The following is a 25,912-nucleotide window of genomic DNA, read 5'->3' as shown; positions in this document are numbered from 1 at the left end:
AAGGAACTCGGATATAAGGAACACTCGGTTATAAGGAACAGTTTTCAATTCCCCGATCTAATTCCTTCTTTATTCAATGTAAAAATCCTCGGTTATAGGGAACTCGGTTATAAGGAACACTCGGTTATAAGGAACACCTTTTCCAGCCCCAAAGTACGAAATTCAATGGAAAACACATCGGTTATAGCGAACAGACATAAAGAATAAAAATAATTGAAAACCGGAAATAAACAGCAGAACCGCTGATGACGTCAGGGTAACGCCAGCCCTAGCTCGCTCTCATTTCTATGATATTCATGGATACGATAAAAAGAAAATATATAATAGCATCATTAATATTTACCAAATACTAGAAGATAGTAGACTTAGATTATGTACTAGAGCTACATGTATATTAGTGTATTTCATGTTACAATAGTGAACGAAAATCAGTCACGGTCACGGTCATACTATCCTAAACAAAAGTGCTAATTACGGGTGATTAACAATGGCAAACAGTCCAGTTTACCAAATTTCCAATTGTAAAACATAGATTGACAGTAGGAAACTATAGGTATAATTTACACTTTAATCGGTATGTATGGCGCAACAGTTTTCTAGTCGCAATACACTGTATGCCATCAACACCCTACTTTTGAATCTTAATGGGTAGTCTGATTTAACATTTTTGTAATAAAAAATTGAACATATATTTTATATTAGTATTGGTGCCTATTCACACAACATACAGTTGAGCAAGGTAAGGGGAGTAACTGCAACATATCTTATAGTCATAATGAAGCGCTCTCTTAAAACAGAAAATAGAAATAACCGATAAAAAATAAACACAAATTACGGTCATTCTTACCGATGTACATTTTGGATTAGGGTTTAACACCATATTTGAACAGTATCGATCTCAGCCATATTCATGCAGACCTTACCTTACCATCCCTCCAGGTTACAAGGAACTAGTTCGCTATACGGATATAAGGAACCTCGGTTATAAGGAACAATTTTTAGAGGTCCCAAGCTGTTCCTTATAAGCGAGGTTTACTGTATTTTGATACTTATTAAAAGCATAACGTTAAAACATTCGGTCTAAAATACATTAAGAATGCACAGTATGTCTATGATCAACATATTAATAAATGCTTCTTCAGTAACATCAGCGATTTTGCAGAAAAATAATCACGTTACTAAGACCGACATCGACAGCATCTTAAAATTACTCGGACACTCATAATTAAGCCTAATTATCACTTTTTCTAAAAACATCTTGAAAACTGCCTGGCAATTAGTACGTGAGAAAACAATCGAAGTTACTTCAAACACCACGTAATCCGTCGTTAACATTTTTGAATTAGAAATTGTCACCTATGCAATCATGCCGACAATCACATGTATTCGAGTTGATCATGCATATGCCGCCTGTCTCGCAGTGTATTGGAAACGGGTAATGCTGATCAAAGAGCTATAAAAATAAATAGATCGGCAACTTGAAAGGCATATAGAGCAAATCTCTCCAACATCCCGTGACAACTGAATGAGATCTCGTTGTAAGCGTCGGCAAACGCTTTTAAATAAGGTTACTTTCGGATCGATTGTTTATAATGATAATCGTGCTCTTTTAATGTTATTAGTATTTCCTACACGGGGAACGAATGAATTTATGATTGGAAGTCTAAGAAATCAACAGTTTTCGTTTGAAAAAAGGACTCGATTGGGTTTATTACGTGCCGGGCGTACCGCCAATTTTATACTTCAGTAAGCGTCTGTTGATTTGATCATGATTGATCAAGTCGGCAAACGCTTTGAAATAAGATAACGCTCTAACATGAGATGACACAGGATTATCCCCAGTTGCCATTCTGTGTATTTTTAGTTCTTTGCGCTGATTGACTATATGCGGCTATCGGTGACAAGCGAGTAACTCCGCCCACATGTTTTGCTCTCGAGTCAAACCTTGTGTATTCGCAGATTTACCTAATCAATTAATTTTTATTGCGTCTCACTGCAGAAACGTGCGTCTGGGGACTCCCAAGCTGCAATAAACATGCGTATACCGGGACCAATTATGCGTACAGGGATGCTGATTTCGGCGTTTCCGAGAACCCTGTTGATAGGGAGGTTGGTCATGACCAGCAGATGACCCCTATTGATTTTGAGGTCAGTATGTCAAAGATCAAGGTCACTGACCAGGAACAGTTAAACGGTTTCCGGATGATAACTCAAGATTGCTTGGGCCTAGGATCGTGAAAGTTGATAGGGAGGTTGGTCATCACCAGCAGATGACCCCTATTGATTTTGAGATCAGTAGGTCAAAGGTCAAGGTCACAGTGACCGGGAACAGTAAAACGGTTTCCGGGCGGTAACTCAAGAACGCTTGGGCCTAGGATCATGAAAATTGATAAGAAGATTGGTCATGGCCAGCAGATGACCCCTTTTGATTTTGAGGTCATTAGATCAAAGTTCAACATCACATTGGCCAGGAACAGTTAAACGGTTTCTGGACAATAACTCGAGAATGCTTGGGCCAAGGGTCATGAAAGATGATAGAGAGGTTCATTATGACCAGCAGATGACCTCTATTTATTTTGAGGTCAGTAGGTCAAAGGTCAAGGTTACTGGAACATTTAAACTGTTTCCAGACAGTTACTTGAGAATGCTTGGGCCTAGGATCATGAAACTTGATAGTGAGGTTGATCATGACCAGTAGATGACCGCTATAGATTTTGAGGTCAGTATGCCAAAGGTCAAGGTCACACTGACCGGGAACAGTTAAACCCTTTCTGGACAATACCTTTAGAATGCTTGGGCCTAGGATCACGAAAGTTAATAGGGAGGTTGATTATGACCAGCAGATGACCACTGTTGATTTTAAGGTCAATAGGTCAAAGTCACATTGAACCAGAACAGTAGAACTTTTGTTTACAGTGAGTGAGTGAGCAAATAATTTCTGTTCCTTGTACAGTTACTGAATGCATCAAGGGGGGCATTTCGTGTTCAACGAGCTCTAATGTTTCCCCTGAATTTTGGTTTTTAGCTTACCTAACTAAAAAGTTCAGAATGAGCTGTTAGTATAGGCAGATGAGGCCATCACCTGTCGTCATAATTGATTATCTTCTCCTCTGAAACTACAGGCCAGAATTTCACCAAACTTGGTTGATAGCATCCTGGTATGGTCCCTGTTTTAGTCTGTTCAGGTGATTCTCCTTGATCCCTATTAAGGGCTGCCAGAGCTGAAAACAGAAAAAAAAAATAAAAAAATTTACTGACTGAATAGCGAACAGTGCAGACCATGATCAGCCTGCATAGATGTGCATCTGCACTGGTCGCAAAAGCAAAATCACTTGCTGCCAGCAGGTTTAAAGGTTTTGGGATTCATGGGGAATTTCAATGCACAGCATTTAAATTTTATGCATTTATTATTTGAATTATTTGAATTTAGAAACATATATATATATATATTAACATCCAACAGTTTGTCATTGTAAAGAATATAATTTTACAATCTGGGAGAAAGTGTGGAGAAAGTGTGTAAGTAACGTGGTCTGATCAGTCAGAAAAGCACAGGATCGATCTTCACGATTTTGTCTGTGGTATCCTTGTACATATCCTTGTACAGATCTCTTTCAGGTTCTGGTCGGGCTGCCAGGGCTAAAAATAAAAAAAAAACTTCACATGAACTGGCATTTGCTGAGTCTTCTGTAGTTTTTAGCTCACCTGTCACAAAGTGACAAGGTAAGCTTTTGTGATCGTGTGGCGTCTGTCGTCCGTCCGTCCGTAAACTTTTGCTTGTGACCACTCTAGAGGTCACATTTTTATGGGATCTTTATGAAAGTTGGTCTGAATGTTCATCTTGATGGTATCTAGGTCAAGTTCGAAACTGGGTCACGTGCGGTCGAAAACGAGGTCAGTAGGTCAAATAATAGAAAAACCTTGTGACCTCTCTGGAGGCCGTATTTTTCATGGGATCTGTATGAAAATTGGTCTGAATATTCATCTTGATGATATCTAGGTCAAGTTCCAAACTGGGTCAACTGAGGTCAAAAACTAGGTCAGTAGGTCTAAAAATAGAAAAACCTTGTGACCTCTCTAGAGGCCGTACTTTTCAATGGATCTTCATGAAAATTGGTCAGAATGTTCACCTTGATGATATCTAGGTCAAGTTCGAAACTGGGTCACGTGCCATCAAAAACTAGGTCAGTAGGTCAGATAATAGAAAAACCTTGTGACCTCTCTAGAGGCCATATTTTTCATGGGATCTGTATGAAAGTTAGTCTGAATGTTCATCTTGATGATATCTAGGTCAAGTTTGAAACTGGGTCAACTGCACTTAAAAACTAGGTCAGTATATCTAAAAATAGAAAAACCTTGTGACCTCTCTAGAGGCCATACTTTTCAATGGATCTGTATGAAAATTGGTCAGAATGTTCACCTTGATGATATCTAGGTCAAGTTCAAAACTGGGTCACTTGCCGTCAAAAACTAGGTCAGTAAGTCAAATAATAAAAAAACCTTGTGACCTCTCTAGAGGCCATATTTTTCATGGGATCTGTATGAAAGTTGGTCTTCATCTTGATGATATCTAGGTCAAGTTCAAAACTGGGTCAACTGCGGTCAAAAACTAGGTCAGTAGGTCTAAAAATAGAAAAACCTTTTGACCACTCTAGAGGCCCTATTTTTCAATGGATCTTCATGAAAATTTTTCTGAATGTTCACCTTGATGATATCTAGATAAAGTTTGAACTGGGTCACGTGTGGTCAAAACTAGGTCAGTAGGTATAAAAATAGAAAAACCTTGTGACATCTCTAGAGGCCATACTCTTCATGAGATGTTCATGAAAATTGGTGAGAATGTTCACCTTGATAATATCTAGGTCAAGTTCAAAACTGGGTCATGTGCCTTCAAAAACAAGGTCATTAGGTCAGATAATAGAAAAATCTTTTGACCTCTCTAGAAGCCATATTTTTTCAATGGATCTTCATAAAAATTGGGTCATGTGGAGACAGGTGAGCGATTCAGGACCATCATGGTCCTCTTGTTTCTGTGGAAGCCTCTTGTTTGATTTTTAGCTCACCTGTCACAAAGTGAAAAGGTGAGCTTTTGTGATCGCGCAGCATCCGTCGTCCGTCCGTGCGTCCTTCCGTCCGTCTGTGCGCAAACTTTTGCTTGTGACCACTCTAGAGGTCACATTTTTCATGGGATCTTTATGAAAGTTGGTCAGAATGTTCACCTTGATGATATCTAGGTCAAGTTCGAAACTGGATCACGTGCGGTCAAAAACTAGGTCAGTAGGTATAAAAATAGAAAAACCTTGTGACCTCTCTAGAGGCCATACTTGTGAATTGATCTTCATAAAAATTGTTCAGAATGTTCATCTTGATGATACCTAGGTCAAGTTCGAAAGTGGGTCACATGTCATCAAAAAGTAGGTCAGTAGGTCAAATAATGAAAAAACCTTTTGACCTCTCTAGAGGTCATATTTTTTATGGGATCTGTATGAAAGTTGGTCTGAATGTTTATCTTGATGATATATAGGTCAGGTTTGAAACTGGGTCGACTGCGATCAAAAACTAGGTCAGTAGGTCTTAAGATCGAAAAACCTTGTGACCTCTCTAGAGGCCATACCCTTGAATGGATCTTCATGAAAATTGGTCAGAATGTTCACCTTGGTGATATCTAGGTCAAGTTTGAAACTGGGTCACGTGCCATCAAAAACTAGGTCAGTAGGTCGAAAATAAAAAACCTTGTGACCTCTCTAGAGGCCATACTTTTCATGGGATCTGTATGAAAGTTGGTCTGAATGTTCATCTTGATGATACCTAGGTCAAGTTTGAAACTGGGTCAACTGCGGTCAAAAACTAGGTCATTAGGTCTAAAATTTGAAAAATCTTTTGACCTCTCTAGAGGCCATATTTTTCAATGGATCTTCATGAAAATTGGTCAGAATTTTTATCTTGATGATATCTAGATCAAGCTCAAAACTGGGTCACATGAGCTCAAAAACTAGATCACTTTGTCAAATAATAGAAAAAACGACGTCATACTCAAAACTGGGTCATGCGGGAACAGGTGAGCGATTCAGGACCATCATGGTCCTCTTGTTTATATTAGTTGGTATTGCATTTAGCATCATTTGAGAGGAAATTTCTATGACTCTTCTTTACATTTAAGCAGAGTTGTTGCCCTTGTTTTCTACTTGTTTATTTCAGTATACTCTTTCAGATATCTTTTTTGTGACAAGACTTTTGAATAGTTGAGACAGCTTTGTTTGTTTGCTATGATGAGGCCAAGGTCATTGTTTCTAAAACTAGAATTTTGTGTTTCTTTATAAAGTTTAGGTTATAACTTTTGGGCTGGTTGTTATTTTGCCCTTGCGACCAGTGCAGACCAAGATACATGCAGGCTGATCATGGTCTGCACTGTTTGCTATTCAGTCGGTAAATTTTCAGTCAACACCCCTTCAAATAATAAATGGTATTGCTTAAATTGAATGATGGACCAGTCCATTTTAGGAATTTAGCAGGGTAAAGGTTAAGGTAATAGACCTGTAATGACAGTCGGAAATATCCGTTTGTTTACGTATTCTCCTTATAAATGCAAATTCGGCATTTTCCGGATGTTATGAAAAATAATTTCTGTTATAGCCAAATGCCACTGAAATCTCATACAGAGGATATCTGGTAGCATGGAAATTGCCATGTCATTCTGGGTCCTCTACTGGAGGTGTTGAAAAGATCTTGTTACTGAGGGAGAGAGAAACAAATACTATTTAATAGACTTTGGTTTAGACAGACAATCATTTACTGAAATTACTGGTTGTTTTTAAACTCCTAAACTGTGTCATTTGTTTCCAATACAAATATATATACATGTGTGCTACATAGTGCCACCATGCTGACCTTTGACCTGTCATCATGTTGACCTTTGGAGACTGGTACTGTACTTGTATCACAATGCGCAGTTTAATACAGGATTGTCTTTTAGTGTGAAGAATGTTTAGAAAGATGTGTAAAACTTTGTAAAATGTGATAACTATTTCTGTCAGGAAATCTCTCACAAATACATTCAGATCAATATCTGTTTGCTTTAATGCTTTGTGCTACTGTCATTACATGTAGCAAGGCAGTGTAACGTTCAGAAAAAGAAGAATTGTTTCATTTTGAAAAGGTAATTCTTTTATTTGATTAAAGAACTTCTTATTCACTTATGCTATAGTTTTCTTGATTTTTACAGTGTACATTAACGTATTTCCAGATTTATGCCAAAATTTTTCAAAATTAGGATATTACGTAGTGAGCAATAAAATGTAAAAAAATGGAGTTAAGATATTACTGGTAGTGTTAAGTATTTATTCTTTAGATAAATTTTGTGTTTTCTGTAACATGTACATAAAGAAATTGGATACAAGGCCATAATAAATTAGTTGCTACAGATATAAATTAATACAACAAAAAAGGATGAGGAAAATACACGAAAAAAAATATTTAAGGTAATATTGTGTAAGCAAAAACATGTTTTTCTGTAGACTATCGAAAATATTGTTTAGGGAACTATTGATAAAAGTAACTGAATAGATAAATTTACTATTAATGCATACTCTCTGAGCACTTCAGTTGCTAAGTAAGGATAATTTGATTTATTATTACATCTTTATTGAGGACAAAGTTTTCAAAAATGCAGTTGCAGTTTTAAGAAACAAACAAACATAGATCAAAGTGGCTGCAATTTGCACTGGAAAAAATATTGTGTATTTTACTTTGTTTTGATTTTCCCATGTACCCTGCTGGTAAAGTCATATATATTTTATAACCTGTTTCAATACAGAAATATATTTGGCTTCAGTGCAATAATTGTCTTGGCAGGGTTGAAAGAAAGTTTAAGAGCATACCATCAGTCCTGTCTCTTTTAGTATTTTTGCCTTGAATGCTTTACATGTTGGAACAAATTCAACTTCAGCATTTAATTTACCTGTTTGAAAGCAAAGAAGGGGCCTCCATGGCCGAATGGTTAATGTCGCTGACTTCAAATCACTTGCCCCTCGCAGATGTGTGTCCAAGTCTCACACGGGCGTTGAATTCTTCATATGAGGAAGCCATCCAGGTCGGCGGTTCTACCTGCATGCCCGCCCATTATGAAATGATGCACGGAGGGGCACCTTGGGTCTTCCTCCACCATCAAAGCTGGAAAGTCGCCATATGACCCAAATTATGTTGTTGTCGCGTTAAACACAACAAAACAAAAGATGAATGCAGAGAAGGTCTACGTGCACATATATGGAAAGTATCAGGTTTTTTTTGCACTGTTTATAAGATATTAAACTGGAAAACAAGAAGTTGTAATATAAATTTTAGTGTTTTTTTTCTTCTGTTTTAGTTACTCAGGGCTGGTATGAATGAGGGAGGTCATTGAGGAGTTGCACGAGTTTGACACCATGTACGACACACCAGTCAGTCTCCATAACTGCTGTATTGACTTCATCTGTGACAATTTGAGCCAGCTATGCGAACCAGGAATAACGGAGCTTGGCGATCCCAAGCTTATGTTCAAGGAGCAAGATATGTATTTCCAACACCATCTGTCGGAGAAACTTTTGGAAACTCTGTGCGAAAAAGGGAAACTGACAGATGAGACTCTGACACTATTTGATCCAAATGTTATGAATCTTAGACAGGTTTGTATACGTGATGCACAATTGAGTACCAAAGGTTTACGGACGTTGAAACAGCATAAGATTTCTGACCTTGAAATAACTGGTTTGAAAAGTGTTACAATAAACGATGTGATAGGTTGTCTCGGAGAATGGACTCTGACGAATTTACGCTCACTCAATGTTAGCAATAGCACCTTTCTGAACAGTACGACAAAATTCTGTGTTATGGTATCGCTGTCCAAGCTGCGTAACTTAGTCAGTCTGAACGTAAGTCGAACACAGTTCAACAAACATGGCTTGGAAATAATCGCCGAGGATCTGCCAAAGCTTGAAAATCTGGATATCTCTGACACTCATATAGACGATATATCAGCTTTACGAAAATGCAAAGATAGGTTAAGATATTTATCAATGTACTGTCTTCGAGCGGCGCAGACTTGTGATATGGTACCTGTGCTGTGTGAACTCACGAAACTTGTGCATCTAGATGTGTCTGATGACTCAAGTGTACAAACTATTCTCTCGACAAATCCATCGCCAAAGTTCAAAATTTTCGACCTGTTGTCTCGTTCTGCTTGTCTACCTCACCTAACATCTCTTGACATGTCGGGAAAAGATGGAGCAACAGAGGAGGTGCTACTGTAAGTCATCGTTGATCCTTTTTAGCTCGACTATTCGAAGAATAGGGGAGCTATCCTACTCGCCCTGGCGTCGACGTAAGCGTTAGCTTTACACAAATGTTAAAGTTTGCTAACCACCCCAAATATTTTCAAACTCCATTGAGATATTGCTATTATATTTTGCATACTAGTTTACCATCATGACCCCAATCTGTAAACAGGAGGAGGCAACTCTATTAAGCATTTTGACTGAATTATGGCCCCTTTTCGACTTAGAATAAATGTTAAAGTTTGCGTACCACCCCAAATATTTTCAAAGTCCGTTGAGATATTGCTTTCATATTTTGCATACTTGTTTACCACCATGACCCCAGTCTGTAAAAAGGAGGAGGCAACTCTATCAAGCATTTTGACTGAATTATGGCCCCTTTTCGACTTAGAATATGCTTATTGTAATGTTAAAGTTTTACTCATTGCTTATATTATACAATCAAGCACTGAGAATAGTCGAGCGCGCTGTCCACTGACAGCTCTTGTTATATTTCTCAGACTAACACACATCCTCCATTCAACTAGCAATATTTTTTTCTTACACTTACTCAGCTAAATATAGTTTCTTAATATTTCTTGTCCACATTTCCCTACTGGATTCTTTGTACCTGTCATACAATCCCCACATTTTTTTGAAAAATTCTTTACAGTCATTTACTTGTATTTTATTTTGTAAGAGGTATAGGTTAGTGTGAGAAATGTAAAAAAAATGTTTGTTATACATTTTTTAAAAGACAAGCTCTCTGTCCTCCTAGCAGCTCTTGGTCTTAAGATGTTATGTCTGTGTTGTAGGATTTTTTGCTTGGAGTAGGAAGTTTACAATTCGTCAACCTTTTACCATTTTAATATCACAATATTACTAGCTCCCCAGAAACTGAAACAAAGTAATTGCAGCCTGCAGAAAATGTCATTCAATTTGTGGAGGAATCAATAAGAAATATTCCTTTGTTACTACACACTTTTCCCATCGGTGCTTTTACATACTCTTTCTCCTTTATTGTGGTGCTAAATTTAAAGGCAATGAGCATAAAAATAAAATAGCAGTTTCAGTTTATTATTGTTAATTGAGGGACAAGAGCCAGATCGTAAAAACATATGAAACCAGAAAGCAGTTACTTTTGGCACTTAAACCCATCGGTTTGTACTTAAAGGCATATACATAGGGAAAAATTTTTATGAAAAATTCTAACACGACCCCAGTTCATTTTCCTATTAAACAAAGAAGGCTGAAAATTGTATGTTATTATACAACAATTCATTTTTAGCTCACCTGTCACATAGTGACAAGGTGAGCTTTTGTGATCACCCTTCGTCCGTCGTCTGTACGTCCGTGCGTCCGTCCGTGCGTCAAACAATTTCTTGTCTGCACAATAGTGGTTTCATTTATGATTTTATTTTAACCAAACTTGCACGCAACTTGTATCACCATAAGATCTCGGTTCCTTTCTTGAACTGGCCAGATCCCATTATGGGTTTCAGAGTTATGGCCCCTGAAAGGGCCAAAATTAGCTATTTTGACCTTGTCTGCACAATAGCAGCTTCATTTATGATTTGATTTTACCAAACTTGCACACAACTTATATCACCACAAGGTCTTGGTTCCTTTCTTGAACTGGCCAAATTCCATCATGGGTTCCAGAGTTATGGCCCCTTAAAGGTCCAAAATTGGCTATTTTGGCTTTTGCAGCCATATAGAGACTTCATTTATGGTTTTATTTGATACAAACTTCCAAAATATCTTCAGCAACAATAAATCTTAGATTCCATGACAAATCAGATCCAATCGTAGATTCCAGAGTTATTATACCCCCACCAAACATGTTTGAGGGGGGTATATAGGAGTCAGTTTTGTCGCGTCCCGTTGCGTCCCGAAATCTATTATCTCAGTTATTACCAAATGGATTTGATTCAAACTTAAAATACATGTTCCACCTTATCACCCACATCATGTGACACAAGGTGCATAACTCTGACACCAAGTTTTCATGAATTATGTCCCCTTTTACTTAGAATTTAAGGTTAATTTTGTTGTATTTTCACTATATCTCAGTTATTACTAAATGGATTTGATTCAAACTTAAAACAGATGTTCCACCTCATCACCCACATCATGTGACACAAGGTGCATAACTCTGACACCAATTTTTTATGAATTATGCCCCTTTTTACTTAGAATTTAAGGTTGATTTTGATGTATTTTCACTATATCTCAGTTACTACTGAATGGATTTGATTCAAACTTAAAATAGATGTTCCACCTCATCACCCACATCATGTGCCCACATCATGTGACACAAGGTGCATAACTCTGACACCAAGTTTTCATGAATTATGTCCCCTTTTACTTAGAATTTAAGGTTAATTTTGTTGTATTTTCACTATATCTCAGATATTACTAAATGGATTTGATTCAGACTTAAAATAGTTGTTCCACCTCATCACCCAGATCATGTGACATATGGTGCTTAACTCTGACATAAATTTTTTATGAATTATGTCCCCTTTTACTTTAAATTTAAGGTTGATTTTGATGTTTTTTCACTATATCTCAGTTATTACAAAATGGATTTGATTCAAACTTAAAATAGATGTTCCACCTAATCACCCACATCATGTGACACAAGGTGCATAACTCTGTCACAAATTTTTCATGAATTATGCCCCTTTTTACTTAGAATTTAAGGTTAATTTTGATGTATTTTCACTATATCTGAGTTACTACTGAATAGATTTGATTCAGACTTAAAAAAGATGTTCCACCTCATCACCCACATCATGTGACACAAGGTGCATAACTCTGACACCAATTTTTCTTGAATTGTGTCCCCTTTTACCTAGAATTTAAGGTGAATTTTGATGTATTTTCACTATATCTCATTCTGATTGGCTTAGAGTCAAAGGGAAGTAACCTTTTTAGCTCACCTGTAGCATAGTGACAAGGTGAGCTTTTGTGATCACCCTATGTCCGTTGTCCGTCGTCCGTGCGTGCGTGCGTCAACAATTTCTTGTCTGCATGATAGTGGTTTCATTATTGATTTTATTTTAACCAAACTTGCACACAACTTGTATCACCATAAGATGTCGGTTCCTTTCTTGAACTGGCCAGATCCCATTATGGGTTCCAGAGTTATGGCCCCTGAAAGGGCCAAAAATAGCTATTTTGACCTTGTCTGCACAATAGCAGTTTTATTTATGATTTGATTTTAACCAAACTTGCACAAAACTTGTGTCACCATAAGATCTTAGTTCCTTTCTTGAACTAGACAGATCCCATTATGGGTTTCAGAGTTATGGCCCCTGAAAGGGCCAGAATTAGCTATTTTGACCTTGTCTGCACAATAGCAGCTTCATTTATTTCATTACTCAAAATAAAAACCAATTATCTCATACAACACTCTTTATTCATCAAGAATATGCATTGATACTTACAACGATAGTTAAACATACGCATGATACATTTTGTAATAATTTAATTAAATTCAGTAAAAGTATATTGACAATATTGGGAGTTGATCGGCCGCTCATGACTCAACAAGGGTCTCACCGTGTAGAGTCGTTAAAAGCACAGCAAAATCTGTCGACCGAGAGGAGAACAGACGCACCAACCCAAGGCTTGCAAAAACAACGCAACTGCGCAATCCATCGAACTTCGAATTGTGAATCCAACCCAGCCCGGGTGTCACCGGGATGCGGTCAAATGCACAACCCTAGCCAATGTAAAGCGAGGCAATATAACACAACGGACCACAAGGCAAAGCAATGCAAGACACTTTGTACTTTGTAACAAGTATCACTCAAACAACGCAAAGTAACGCAAGACACTAGTGTTGTAAAATCGGTTTCAAAACAAAATCGATAATCGAATCGAATCTGAACAGCTATTTCGATTCACAATCGATTATATAATCGAAAGTAAAAGCATTCAGACTTACCTATAATTATACTCTTATTATAGATTCCACTTAGGCAATACTGTCAATACATTTCAGATAATTTCATAAAACAAATATACTATGCTTTTATCATTACTTGGGACTAGGGATGTTTATTAAAATTGTACTAGTACCGGTAAATACTTTTCTTGACAAGTAAATTAAACCAATAACAAGTGTCAAGTGATCATGGTGAATACATTTAATGTATTTAGGGAATGCATTTTTACTTTTAACTATAAATTTCTATAAGTATAAAATTGGTTAATTTAATTTCAATCTCGTTGGCTTGATAAGATAAATATAAAACAAGCAGTTCAAGACTATTTCAAAATAAGGTTGACAAATTGACAGACACAGAGAGGCACATCGGGATCATTGTTTAATAATTCACAAAGTCCATACGAATTACGAAGGGTTCGAATAGTTTGGGTACGAAAAGATACCTTTGTTCACATATGATTTTCGGCAGAGTTTGCAAATAACAGATTGCATGTTGAGGTATTCTTTAATAGGTGGTCCTTGTTTTGTTTTTTCGAAGCCAAAATAAGCCCACACAGTCGACCAAACTTTTCCTGGACACCTTTTTTCTGCCATTTTAACGTGTGAGAGTGACGTCCCTTGCAGTTTAATTAACGAAATGTATGAAAATAACGGATATATGGAATGAACGGAAAGGGATCAATTGCGCGAAAAGCGCTAGCGACATCGATTTCAGAACTCCAACATCGATAGTCGGCGACCTGCGGCTGCCGGCGACGATTATTCGATTTAACTCGATCATTGTTTCATCACTACAAGACACTTTGTACTTTGTAACAGGTGTCACTCAAAGGCAAAGCAACACAAGACACTTTGCACTTTATAACAGGTATCACTCAAATGCAAACACACAACAATTTCAATTGAACGTCGAGCTACCATTCCACCCATTTCGGGTTTCACCGAGAATGAGCGAAACCGCAACACGAGTCAATGAAAGGCAAGGCAAGGCAAAGTGACACCACTGAGAGCAACGCAACATACGCAACACACGCAACACTAGGAATTGCCAAGTACTAGGGCAAAACCTTTTACTATCCAGTTAACACAAACTGGTAAGCATATGATACCCCAAAGTACGCAACTTGAATGCAAACATACAGACACCGTATCCGCTCACCTCACGGCCGACAGAATTTTACCGTCACAATAAATTTATAATTTATGCGCCAAAATTCTATGGCCTTTCAAACTCTGCTTTAAAAAATCGCATCTTTTATCGTACGTCGCACGCTATTTTACACATAGGCGATTTCGAGATACATGTTGATGTGTATGCAGCTATTTAAATTATGAGTAACTGACGTCCGTGTATGTTTTTACTACAGTGATTAAAAAATTTTAATTACAATTTTCCCCGTTTAATTTTTAGAGAATTTATAATCGTAAAATACATAAAAAATCGAATTATCATCAACAAAAATGACGAAAAATGTAACGTTACGCGTAACAAGATGTTAGTACGGCAGTCGGTTTTTTTACGATAAATCTGTCAATTTTAAAGATATCTGGACAAAATAACCAGCAGACGACATTGAATTTTGCCGCGCATCATTCAATGCGTTTATTTCACGTCATTTCCGTATTTATTTGCTTAAACAAAACCTTGACGGCTTTTCCTACAAGCGTTACGCTCGTCATCCTGGTGCGAATTTATTCATTATACCGTAATAATTTATCGGAAAAAATACCAAAAACTTATACTTTCATAAAATGCATACATTAACAAGTATGTACATGTTTAAATCAATAATCATTAACAAGTATTAAACGACTACGGTATATTTTAAAAATTACATACTAAAATTTACGTCAAAAGTCCATTTCAAAAGTGGTTTCCCCATTTTATGCGAGTTATTATTGAAAGTTGGCATTGATCTTTACAGATGGCTAAAAGTGCATTGTATGAACTTTCTAAAGATATCTGACTTATCTTGTTAGTATAAAACTTTCATGAACCATCATTCTGTGAAAAAATTACATCGTTTACAGTAAAGCTGCAAATATTAGATTGCATAACGTTACGTCGTATAATTTCACTTTGCTGTACATAAAAACGCAAAGTTTTTGATAATTTTGTTAGCTCGATTTCCATTAAATAACTTTAAAGTATTTGGTTCATTTTACAAATTTGTGACGCATATTATAGATATTATTATCTGTCTTCTATATTGTCAGTATCTTCGAAATAATTTATTCTGAACATTGTACCTAGAAGTAAACTTAAAGTATGAACGTCTAATCTATGATATATGATGGCATATTTCTGCATACGATAACCAGATGTTTCGCGAAAATGTACCGACATTTCACGAAAAACAGAAATATTTTCGCGAAAACATAAAGCTTTTCACAAAAAGAACTGCAAATATTAAATGGAAAAAGATTGCGTTAGTGCCCACTACTGCATAGGGAAACCAGATAAGTTTCGCGAAAATGGACTAAACGTTCATGAAAAACGGTAAAGTTTTCGTGAAAATAAAATGTTTTCGCGAAAATATTTTATTTTTCGCGAAAACTTTACCGTTTTCATGAAAATTTGGTCCATTTTCGCAAAACTTATCTGGTTTTCTTATGCAGAAATGGGCACTAACACAACTTCATCCACTTAATATTTGCAGTTTCCTTTCGAAAAAACTTTTATGTTTTCGCGAAAAGCTTATATGTTTTTGCGAAATTGTTTATGTTTTCCTTGAAAACTCGATACATTTTCGCGAAACTTATCTGATTATCATATGCAGAAATATGCCACCATAATGATAATTTGAACAAATCACTTTTACATTTAAATCTAAGGTCCAGTCCCCCGCCCCCCCCCCCCCCCCCCCCCAAAAAAAAAAAAAAAAAAAAAAAAATGTTCTGTAAGAAAATTGTACTGGACCTATAAAGAAAGAGAAAATTGCATGGCAAGCGTCATTTTATTTGATGTGCCACGAAAATGGAAGTATTTTTAAATTACTTTCTCAACGAATTTATATTACATATTCATACAGACCTACCATCTATGAACTAATCAAATGTTCCGTTTCCCGTTTACCAGTGTTACAGGTCTATATGAATGCATTACATTCGAGGAATTGTAATACCGTGATAAAATTAAGGCGATCAGTTAGCCTACGAAGTTTAAATGAATAAAAGTAATACTTTTATCTACACTTAGTTAGGACAATTTTGCAGTTTTGCTCGGAGTCGAATTAACATGATTTTATCATATCATAAACGCATATGCATGTATGTATCATAATTATACAGCTTTCAAAGTAGAACAGTCACTCTTGGATACTTTTCTAATATAATAAATCAAAGAGGGGGAAATATACTTTTATGTTCTAATGAGCACACAAAAAGAATAAAAATCATTAGGCACAGTCATGGTGTCTTAATTGATAATTTCAAATGAAAAGAAGTCTGCTTCGTCCGCAGTCCCTCACTCACATAGTCACACAATAACTGCTCCCTCGCGTAGGTCGTTTTGCTGGGGTTTTTTTTTTTTTTTTTTTTTTCTTTTTTTTTTGATGTTATACAGCATAATTCCGGTCAAAAATACGCTTCCGCAGTGTAGCGCAGTCGTAAAGATCTCTAATACATGGAGTTTTTTTGTTGTTTTTTTTTTTCATTTTAGCGCATTTGCGAGTAATCCCGGGAACAAAAAAAGAGGATACCTTTCATTATTGTTTTTTTTTTTCTTTTTAATTTTTTATTACCCCAAAAATGAAAGTACGGTGTTTATTCTGCGGATCGCTTTCTGAAATGCGGCAATATGAGGGTACTTATCTTCAGTTGACTTGTATTCCACTGCAAACTTATCAACACCCTTTTTTCTTTTCGCTTTCTTAAAGCATATTCATAAATGTCTTTTTGGATATAGGTCTTTAACGGAGTGAAAAACTAGAAACTGTATCAAAAAGGACCTGAAGCAGCTAAATTGTATATTAAATTTCTTTCATAAGCATATAACCTAGATTAATGTATGTTTTGACATACTTATCTTTATATATCATTCCATTGTTGTATATTTCGTTTGCTAATGTAAAATTCGAAAAAGTTCGTACACAGCTTAGTGTCCGAATTTTAACTATAGCCGTCCAATTTTTAGTGTTTCGTTTTTTTCGCTCTATTTTTCCCGAATAAATGTGCAAATTGTGTATTATTTACTGCGGTAATAATAATAGATATAAATGAATATACGTAACAAATAATGAAACGCAACATTCAATCGACCATTCAATCCATCCGCGTGTCTTTTGGCAGTTGAATAGCCGATAAGTATGCACGAATTCATGACCAGTTGGTAATTATTTACTTGATCATTCATTTAGTCAGCCTGAAAGATTTGTTCCTTCAGCATGTCTGTTTATCTGTCTGTCTTACTAGAGATTATGTCGGTCAGTGTCTGTACGTAGTAGATATTCAAATGTTATGAATTTTGTCAATGATTACTCTATCTTATTGATATTTACACAAATGAAGTGTGATACACCCTCCCCACATCCCCCACCCCACCCTTGTCTGAGCATTGCGGAGAGGCGAGAGTGGTACCGCCAAAAGAAAAAAAAAACGGCCACTTGAACAGAAACGTGAACGCCAGATGCAGAACTGTGACTAATATCGATGTGAAGTTTCAAGGTTTTCCGCACAAATATAAAATATAAAAAGCTGATTTGACATTTTGATGCTTTACATGTATTTTGAATAGATATAAAGAAATCATCAAACTTAGATACCGAACTATGTTTTTTTCCTGCTTATAATACTCGGTCCTTAATAAAGACAATAAACAAAATTTAATCGATAACGCCGTTATTTATTTATTTATTATGATAGTGCACACTATGTCTATAGATCTATGTAAGTTTGCCCAAAGCACTGAGATTATTAAACTTTTTTTTAACATTTTATTTCATTTTGAGCACGAAACATTTTTCATTTGTAGTGTCGCACATGATGTGAATAAAAAAGGTGTTATTTAAACGGTACTTAAGCTGGTTGAGAACTGGTTATAGGCCTAAATAATTTCTTTATGAAATAATAACTTCCCAATCGTTGTTTAACGTAAGATAACACGTCTTTTGATTTCTTATGCATAAGAATATAAGAGCCGCGCCACGAGAAAAACAAACATAGTGCGGTTGCAACCAGCATGAATCCAGACCAGCCTGCGCATCAGGATCCATTCTGTTCGCTAACAGTTTCTCTAATTCCAATAGGCTTTGAAAGCGAAGAGTATGGATCCCGACCAGACTGAGCGGAGGTGCAGGCTGGTCTGGATTCATGCTGGTCGCAAACGCACTATGCTGGTTTTCTCATGGCACAGTTCATACTGAGTGATATATTGTTTCGCATAAGAAAGAAAAAATCGGGTTATCCTATGATAAATCACACTTGCGAATTTGTTATTTCGATTCTAACAAGACATACTAGTATTAACAGTGTTAGAAAAAAAGGTAACTACGTTTAACGACCGTGCTACGCACCTGGATCGGATGACGTCACTGCACGCACAGTATTATCGCAAAATAACCGTTGTCTGAGTTTCTTCCTGTTTGTAGGGTTATTTGTTGGTCGTGTTAGAATTAAATTTTTGGTGTTGTTTTAAACAAAAGTCAGAGTACAAAACTGAATTTAGCATGAAAAAGTTTTAAACCCACAGGACCTGTTATATACTTAAATGCATAAAAAGTTCTAAAATTAACTGCTTTACGATTTAATGAAACTATTTTTTTTTTTTCAAATATTTTCGTGCGACAGCACTGCCTCTTTGTCGGTTATAATCATCCTGATCACTGTTGATGCTAGGTTTGTTAACGTCCGGAAGTTGATATTTATGTTTGCGATCAACACGGTACAGCATGATAAAATTAATTGCAGTTTAAAATGCATATATATTTAATTTGAAGAAACGGGCGGTAATAATTAATGATAAAAACATAAATAACAAAAAAGATAAATAACAATAACAATGTGTTCAAAGCAATAACTGTAAATTACGATACCATCAAAGAATATGCAGATTTATCTCAACGCATTTTTTGCTATTTATTTTCTCAATTAGTAATTTGTACGTCAAACTGACGTCAAAATAACGTTACGCATTTGTGCAAAATAGCGTGCGACGTACGTTATGTAATCACCAAAAAACTGTAGTCCTACTTTCTTATACTGTATTTCATCTGACCGAAACAAAATGTGGCATAGCATCAATATCGAGCCTAATTATAATGAATTTGCCACCTGAATAAACTAACTTGCGGTAGGCCATATATTACTAAATCTAATCTTACCACTTCCAAAGCTATGATTTTGATATAACTTGCATCAACAATTAGACAGTACAAGCTCCCCTTTTAAAGATTTGGCTGAAACGGCAGAAAAAAGAAAAAACTGACATTTTACTCCAGATTAACGAGTAGAAGTCCTGAATTTACGATCATTTCTCTATTAATTGAGATAATTAATGCACATACAGAAGACATTTTGTCTGTGCCTATAGAAAAATTTATGTGACCCGATTTCTACTCCTTAATTCTGAAATAACGGGTTTTGATAGATACATATTTCATTGTTTTGAAATTTTATATACACATATTTGTTCTCAACTACGGACAAGTCTGAAACTTGAACAATTTGTATGTTAATCGTTTGCTCACATAAACAAACCAAAGTATGATACAATAAACAAAGTCTAACATATTTTCAACTCGTATTCCTCGTATATCGTGCACGGGAAGCAGTCGCATGTGAAATTAATTTAAAGCCCTGCTCCCGTCCTACATTTTAACCTTGAATCTTAACTGAAAAAGCAAGAAAATCCCGACTATGAACAGTGACACCTGTCAAAATAGAGTCTATTTTATATATAATTCTATATGAAATACCATTAGTTTTGCGTGCAACAGTGTGGTACGTGCCTATTATAATCATGGTTGCATACACACAACAGAATTAATTGAATAGCAGCGGGGTAGGATTTTAAGCCTGTAATGCAAGTTAAATTCGTCTTTCACAAAACAACATACACTATAAGAAAATAATGTGGTGGGTTGATATCGGTCATTGTTAAGGTAAACGGTAAGTGATTTTTTTATTTTTTATTTTTTTTTTTTTTATAATGATTTAATAGCTGTATTGTATGTAACCGAGGTATAAGTGCTACTTTTATTTAAGATTGTAACAATGTTCGAACTCTATGGATCTACATCAGGAGCTGCTTATCTGAATCTGAATAACTTAAACCAAAAATGTCATCGTGACGACCTGGTACATGTTCAGCGTATATAGGAAAGCAATAAAATCTGACAACTACAGGATAGTTTGTATAAGATACTTATAACTGCCCTATTGAGGCAAAAGAGTTTTTAGATTTATTACTTATTATTCAGCAGTTGTTTAATAAGTCTGATCCCCAAACCACAATCGCCGCTAAGATTGGAAACAATTCCGTCAATGTTATGTTTGCTGTAAATCCAAGTCTGTATCATAAATCAAGTCATCAGTGACGGTGAAAATAAATACCAAAATCGGAATATTCACCCGGGTACTATCAAAAGACAAAATTATAAAACTTAGTTTGTAACAGAAAAAACTGAAATCCAACTGATTTTTTTTTTTTTTTGTAAAAATCATAACATTGTTAAATATCCTAATTCTTGTATGATGATATAGTTTTGTCAGACCAAAAACGGCGAGTAAAGATTGACCGGTAAAAATTGTCATCGTGACGAACCGGTACAATCTTAGAAATGTGACAATTTATTAGTGTTCAACTTTGATTTATGCAGATTCTAAAATCTAGCAAACTATTCAAATGTTATGTACCTGGTTAAGTTACAAATGAAAGCGACTTTAATTGATATGTCAACGTCCTCGTGTATCTACAAATAAGTTTTAATTTGTGTTCGCCTGTGAATTTAATGTTTTGACATACTTCTATGCTACATAACGTAAACTATTTATAAATGGTTAAATTGAACCTGCTGCGCATGAATGACGTAAACTGAGATCCGAAGTGACCTATTTATTGAACCCATTTATATTAACCGTTAATAAGATAGTTCATTGTATGATAAATGGTGAGTTCCTCTATATTCACCTGAAATATTTTTGTGAAATGAAACATTTTACTGAAATCTTGAAATTTAGCAGTGGGACCGGCTACTCGGTCAGTTTCAATATTATTTTAAATTTGCGTATTGATTATTCTGATTTCAGTGAAACGTATTTAACTATTACTGTTAAAGTGAACATAGCAATTCAATGAAATTAGAAGACAGTTTGTGTAAGAGATTAAGATGTTCCAACTGTTATGTTTCCTAAACTGACAGAATCTGAGAAGTGATCCTTTATGAAATGAAGCTCGAACAAAAAGACGAAAACTTTTGATTACTTAAAGACTTTATATGCGCGTTGAAATTTGTACACTTTACATCGTAAGCAAATTTGCGAATAAACCACGTACGATTACAGAAATTACAGTCATAATACATATGCATAAAAACTGATGTTAACTGGTTTAACCAGCATGTAATGGCCCATAAATTATTGTTTGACTTAGACCATGAGGCTGAAGTGCTTTGACGTAAAAGAAATTGATCGTCATAACTCGTGAATGAATAAGTTCTTCTAACGCAATGCGGGATCTCTGAAGTTATACATATAATGCAATATCTCATCAATTTTGTAAGAATACCTGGTATACTGAAATGTAAGTGATGAATTCATTAGTAGATTTCTCAAAAAAAAAAAATTAATATTTTTCTGTACATTCAATGCGCTAATAACTATTCAGATTAACTACCAAACCCTTGCAAAATACGGACTTTTGACTGTGCATTTCGGTTGTAATACCTAATTTATCTACTCGCCTTAACATTTAATTAAAGCTGACCCGGAATCGCTAAGTAAACATCTGTCGAGCGTAAAGTTTGTAAAGAAATGTCAAATACAGTTCTATTACTAGGTCATTCGTACCACAAGTTTTCAAAACAAATATTTCTCTACATGCAAAATTCTTATAAATATCAAAATATGAAAATCGTAGCTAGGATACAAAAACTACATCTAATTTTACAAACATGATGTTTACAAAAACGAACTGTTGTTAGACACCTGCTCCAGTTCTACCTTATAACCTTAAATTGACGCTGAAAAAGCATGGAAATCATGACTATGAACAGAGACGCCTGTCAAAATAGCGACTATTAAATCAAATTATACATTTGTGTATATAAAACACCTTTGATTTTGCGAGCTAAGTGTAGTACATTTTGCCTTATGTCATCAAAAGTTATATACACAGTAAAATTTGAATAACCGTGGAACCGAGTTTACTGATATTGTATGCCAAAATAGAGTCAAAAGGATAGCCTGTAGACGCGTACGTAGATATATATTTGCGTCACCACACCCCATTCGTGAATATTATGAAAAAACCTAAGGCTCTATGTTTGAACAACAAACAATCTACTAAATCTGTGATATTATTTTTCGACATACCGGCAGAAGATTGGTAACACCGTCAACAACATTCTCTTCTAAAGCATCTGCACCTAGCATCCCTCTTGCCATTGTCCTGAGGAGCATACTGCAGAATATTTCTGTTGCAAGGATTCCTCCGAAATATCAGTTCCCGCCTTTGACCACGAGGCATTGCAATGATAAATCAAAACATGTAAATAGTTTTGACGTTACCGACGGTGTAGCTAGCAAAATGTGAGAGAACTGCACGAGATATTGGTATTTATATTATATCGACTGGGTACCAGTATCAATAGGAACCAGTTCAGATCAGCCAAGTGTAACAATATCGATGACACGTTTATCTACGAAAACAGACGACAATTTAATAAACTAGCAGACGGTAACTAAGGAGCAACAATTTGAGAAAAAATAAATTAAATTATTTTAATTCTAAAATAATTTCCATTATGATTTTATTTTAACCAAACTTGCACACAACTTGTATCACCATAAGATCTTGGTTCCTTTCTTGAAGTGGCGAGATTCCATTATGGGTTCCAGAGTTATGGCCCCTGAAAGGGCTAGAATTAGCTATTTTGACCTTGTCTGCACAATAGCAGCTTCATTTATGATTTGACTTTAATCAAACTTGCACAAAACTTGTATCCCCATAAGATCTTGGTTCCTTTCTTGAACTGGCCAGATCCCATAATGGGGTCAAGAGTTATGGCCCCTGAATGGGCCAAAATTAGCTATTTTGACCTTGTCTGTACAATAGCAGCTTCGTTTATGATTTGATTTTAACCAAACTTGCACACAACTTGTATCAGCACAAGATCTTGCTTCCTTTCTTGAACTGGCCAGATTCTATCTTGGGTTCAAGAGTTATGGCCCCTTAAAGGTCCAAAATCGGCTATTTTGGCTTTTGCAGCCATGTAGAGACTTCATTTATGGTTTTATTTGATACAAACTTCCAAAATATCTTCAACAACAATAAATCTTGGATTCCATGACAAATCAGATCCAGTCGTAGGTTCCAGAGTTATTTTATATCTGATTACCTCCCCTGATTGTAATCAAAATGGATTTACATCAGTAAGTCCTTATAGGACTTATTTGAAATTTCATTATTGTTATTAGTTGGACTGAAACAATCAGGGTAGATAACTATGGACTGATTTTATGTCAAATTACCTCCCTTTATTTCAAATTAAAATTGATATATCTCCGTAACTAATGAAGATACTGATCTGAAATTTCATTTATGCCAACATATTTATTTGGCAGATCCTTCTTTTGTTCATTTACAATATTTTTTTTTAATTACTTCCCTTTAACATTACTATAAATAGCTTATTTTTAGCAACTTTTTTATTATTGGCCATAGGGAAAAAGCGAGACCACTTTTTTGTGGTACAACATGGATGGTACCTCCAATTTTTAGGTGTTTTTTGACATATCTATACCTTGTAACAATTTTTTTCTTCTTTTTGGTTAAATTTCTTCCCTTTGTTGTTCCTGTCCTTTGGATTTAGATATTTTTTCTGAGGACCTTCTTGTCCTTCAAGTGCAATGATAACAGGTGAGCGATATAGGGCCATCATGGCCCTCTTGTTAGCTCATCTGATTTTTTGGAAAAAAATGATGAGTTATTGTCATCACTTGAGCAGTTGTCGGCGTCGGCGTTGCCTGGTTAAGTTTTATGTTTAGGTCAGCTTTTCTCCTAAACTGTCAAAGCTATTGCTTTGAAACTTGGAATACTTGTTCACCATCATAAGCTGACCCTGTATAGCAAGAAACATAACTCCATCTTGCTTTTTGCAAGATTTATGGCCCCTTTTGTACTTAGAAAATATCAAATTTCTTGCTTAAGTTTTATGTTTAGGTCAACCTTTCTCCTAAACTATCAAAGCTATTGCTTTGAAACTTGGAATACTTGTTCACCATCATAAGCAGACCCTGTACATCAAGAAACATAACTCCATCTTGCTTTTTGCAAGAATTATTGCCCCTTTTGGACTTAGAAAATCAGTTTTCTTGGTTAAGTTTTATGTTTAGGTCAGCTTTTATCCTAAACTATCAAAGCTATTGCTTTAAAACTTGCAACACTTGTTCACCATCATAAGCTGACCCTGTACAGCAAGAAACATAACTCCATCCTGCTTTTTGCAAGATTTATGGCCCCTTTTGGACTTAGAAAATATCAGATTTCTTGGTTAAGTTTTATGTTTAGGTCAACTTTTTCTCTTAAACTATCAAAGCTATTGCTTTGAAACTTGCAACACTTGTTCATCATTGCTGACCCTGTACAGCAAGCAACATAACTCCATCCTGCTTTTTGCAATAATTATTGCCCCTTTTGGACTTACATAATCATTTTCTTGGTTGAGTATTATGTTTAAGGCAACTTTTCTCATAAACTATCAAAGCTATTGCTTTAAAACTTGCAACAGTTTTTCACCATCATAAGTGGACACTGTACATCAAGAAACATAACTCTATCCTGCTTTTTGCAAGAATGATGGCCCTTTTTAGACTTAGAAAATCATGGGTAGGACAATATTTCTATTATACAAAAAAATCAGATGAGCGTCAGCACCCACAAGGCGGTGCTGTTGTTTAGCTCACCTGTCACATAGTGACAAGGTGAGCTTTTGTGATCACCCTTTGTTCGTCGTCAGTCCGTCAGTGCGTGCGTCCGTCCGTCCGTCAACAATTTCTTGTCTGCACGATAGTGGTTTCATTTATGATTTTATTTTAACCAAACTTGCACACAACTTGTATCACCATAAGATCTCGGTTCCTTTCTTGAACTGGCCAGATCCCATTATGGGTTCTAGAGTTATGGCCCCTGAAAGGGCCAAAATTAGCTATTTTGACATTGTCTGCACAATAGCAGCTTCATTTATGATTTGATTTTAACCAAACTTGCACACAACTTGTATCACCATAAGATCTTGGTTCCTTTCTTGAACTGGCGAGATTCCCTTATGGGTTCCAGAGTTATGGCCCCTGAAAGGGCCAGAATGAGCTATTTTGACCTTGTCTGCACAATAGCAGCTTCATTTATGATTTGAATTTAATCAAACTTGCACAAAACTTGTATCACCATAAGATCTTGATTCCTTAGTTGAACCAGCTAGATCCCTTAATGGGTTCCAAAGTTATTGCC

General features: G+C 35.8%; 1 protein-coding gene across 3 annotated transcripts in view; it reads left to right on the top strand.

Annotated features, from left to right (window-relative positions):
* LOC123524655 (protein zyg-11 homolog B-like) overlaps positions 1-25,912 on the top strand; it is an 87,123-nt gene that overhangs the window by 14,732 nt on the left and 46,479 nt on the right. For all 3 annotated transcript variants that reach the window (XR_008370240.1, XR_008370241.1, XM_053538636.1), the window contains exon 2: positions 8,363-9,280. Coding sequence is in view for 1 of the 3 variants with exons in the window: in XM_053538636.1 (XP_053394611.1) it covers positions 8,382-9,280 (899 nt within the window). In the remaining 2 variants the exon portion in view is untranslated. The remainder of the gene's footprint in view (positions 1-8,362; positions 9,281-25,912) is intronic.

This window comes from Mercenaria mercenaria, chromosome 3, assembly GCF_021730395.1.
Source record: "Mercenaria mercenaria strain notata chromosome 3, MADL_Memer_1, whole genome shotgun sequence".
NCBI classification, from domain to species: domain Eukaryota; kingdom Metazoa; phylum Mollusca; class Bivalvia; order Venerida; family Veneridae; genus Mercenaria; species Mercenaria mercenaria.
This window is presented reverse-complemented; position numbering and strand designations above follow the sequence as displayed.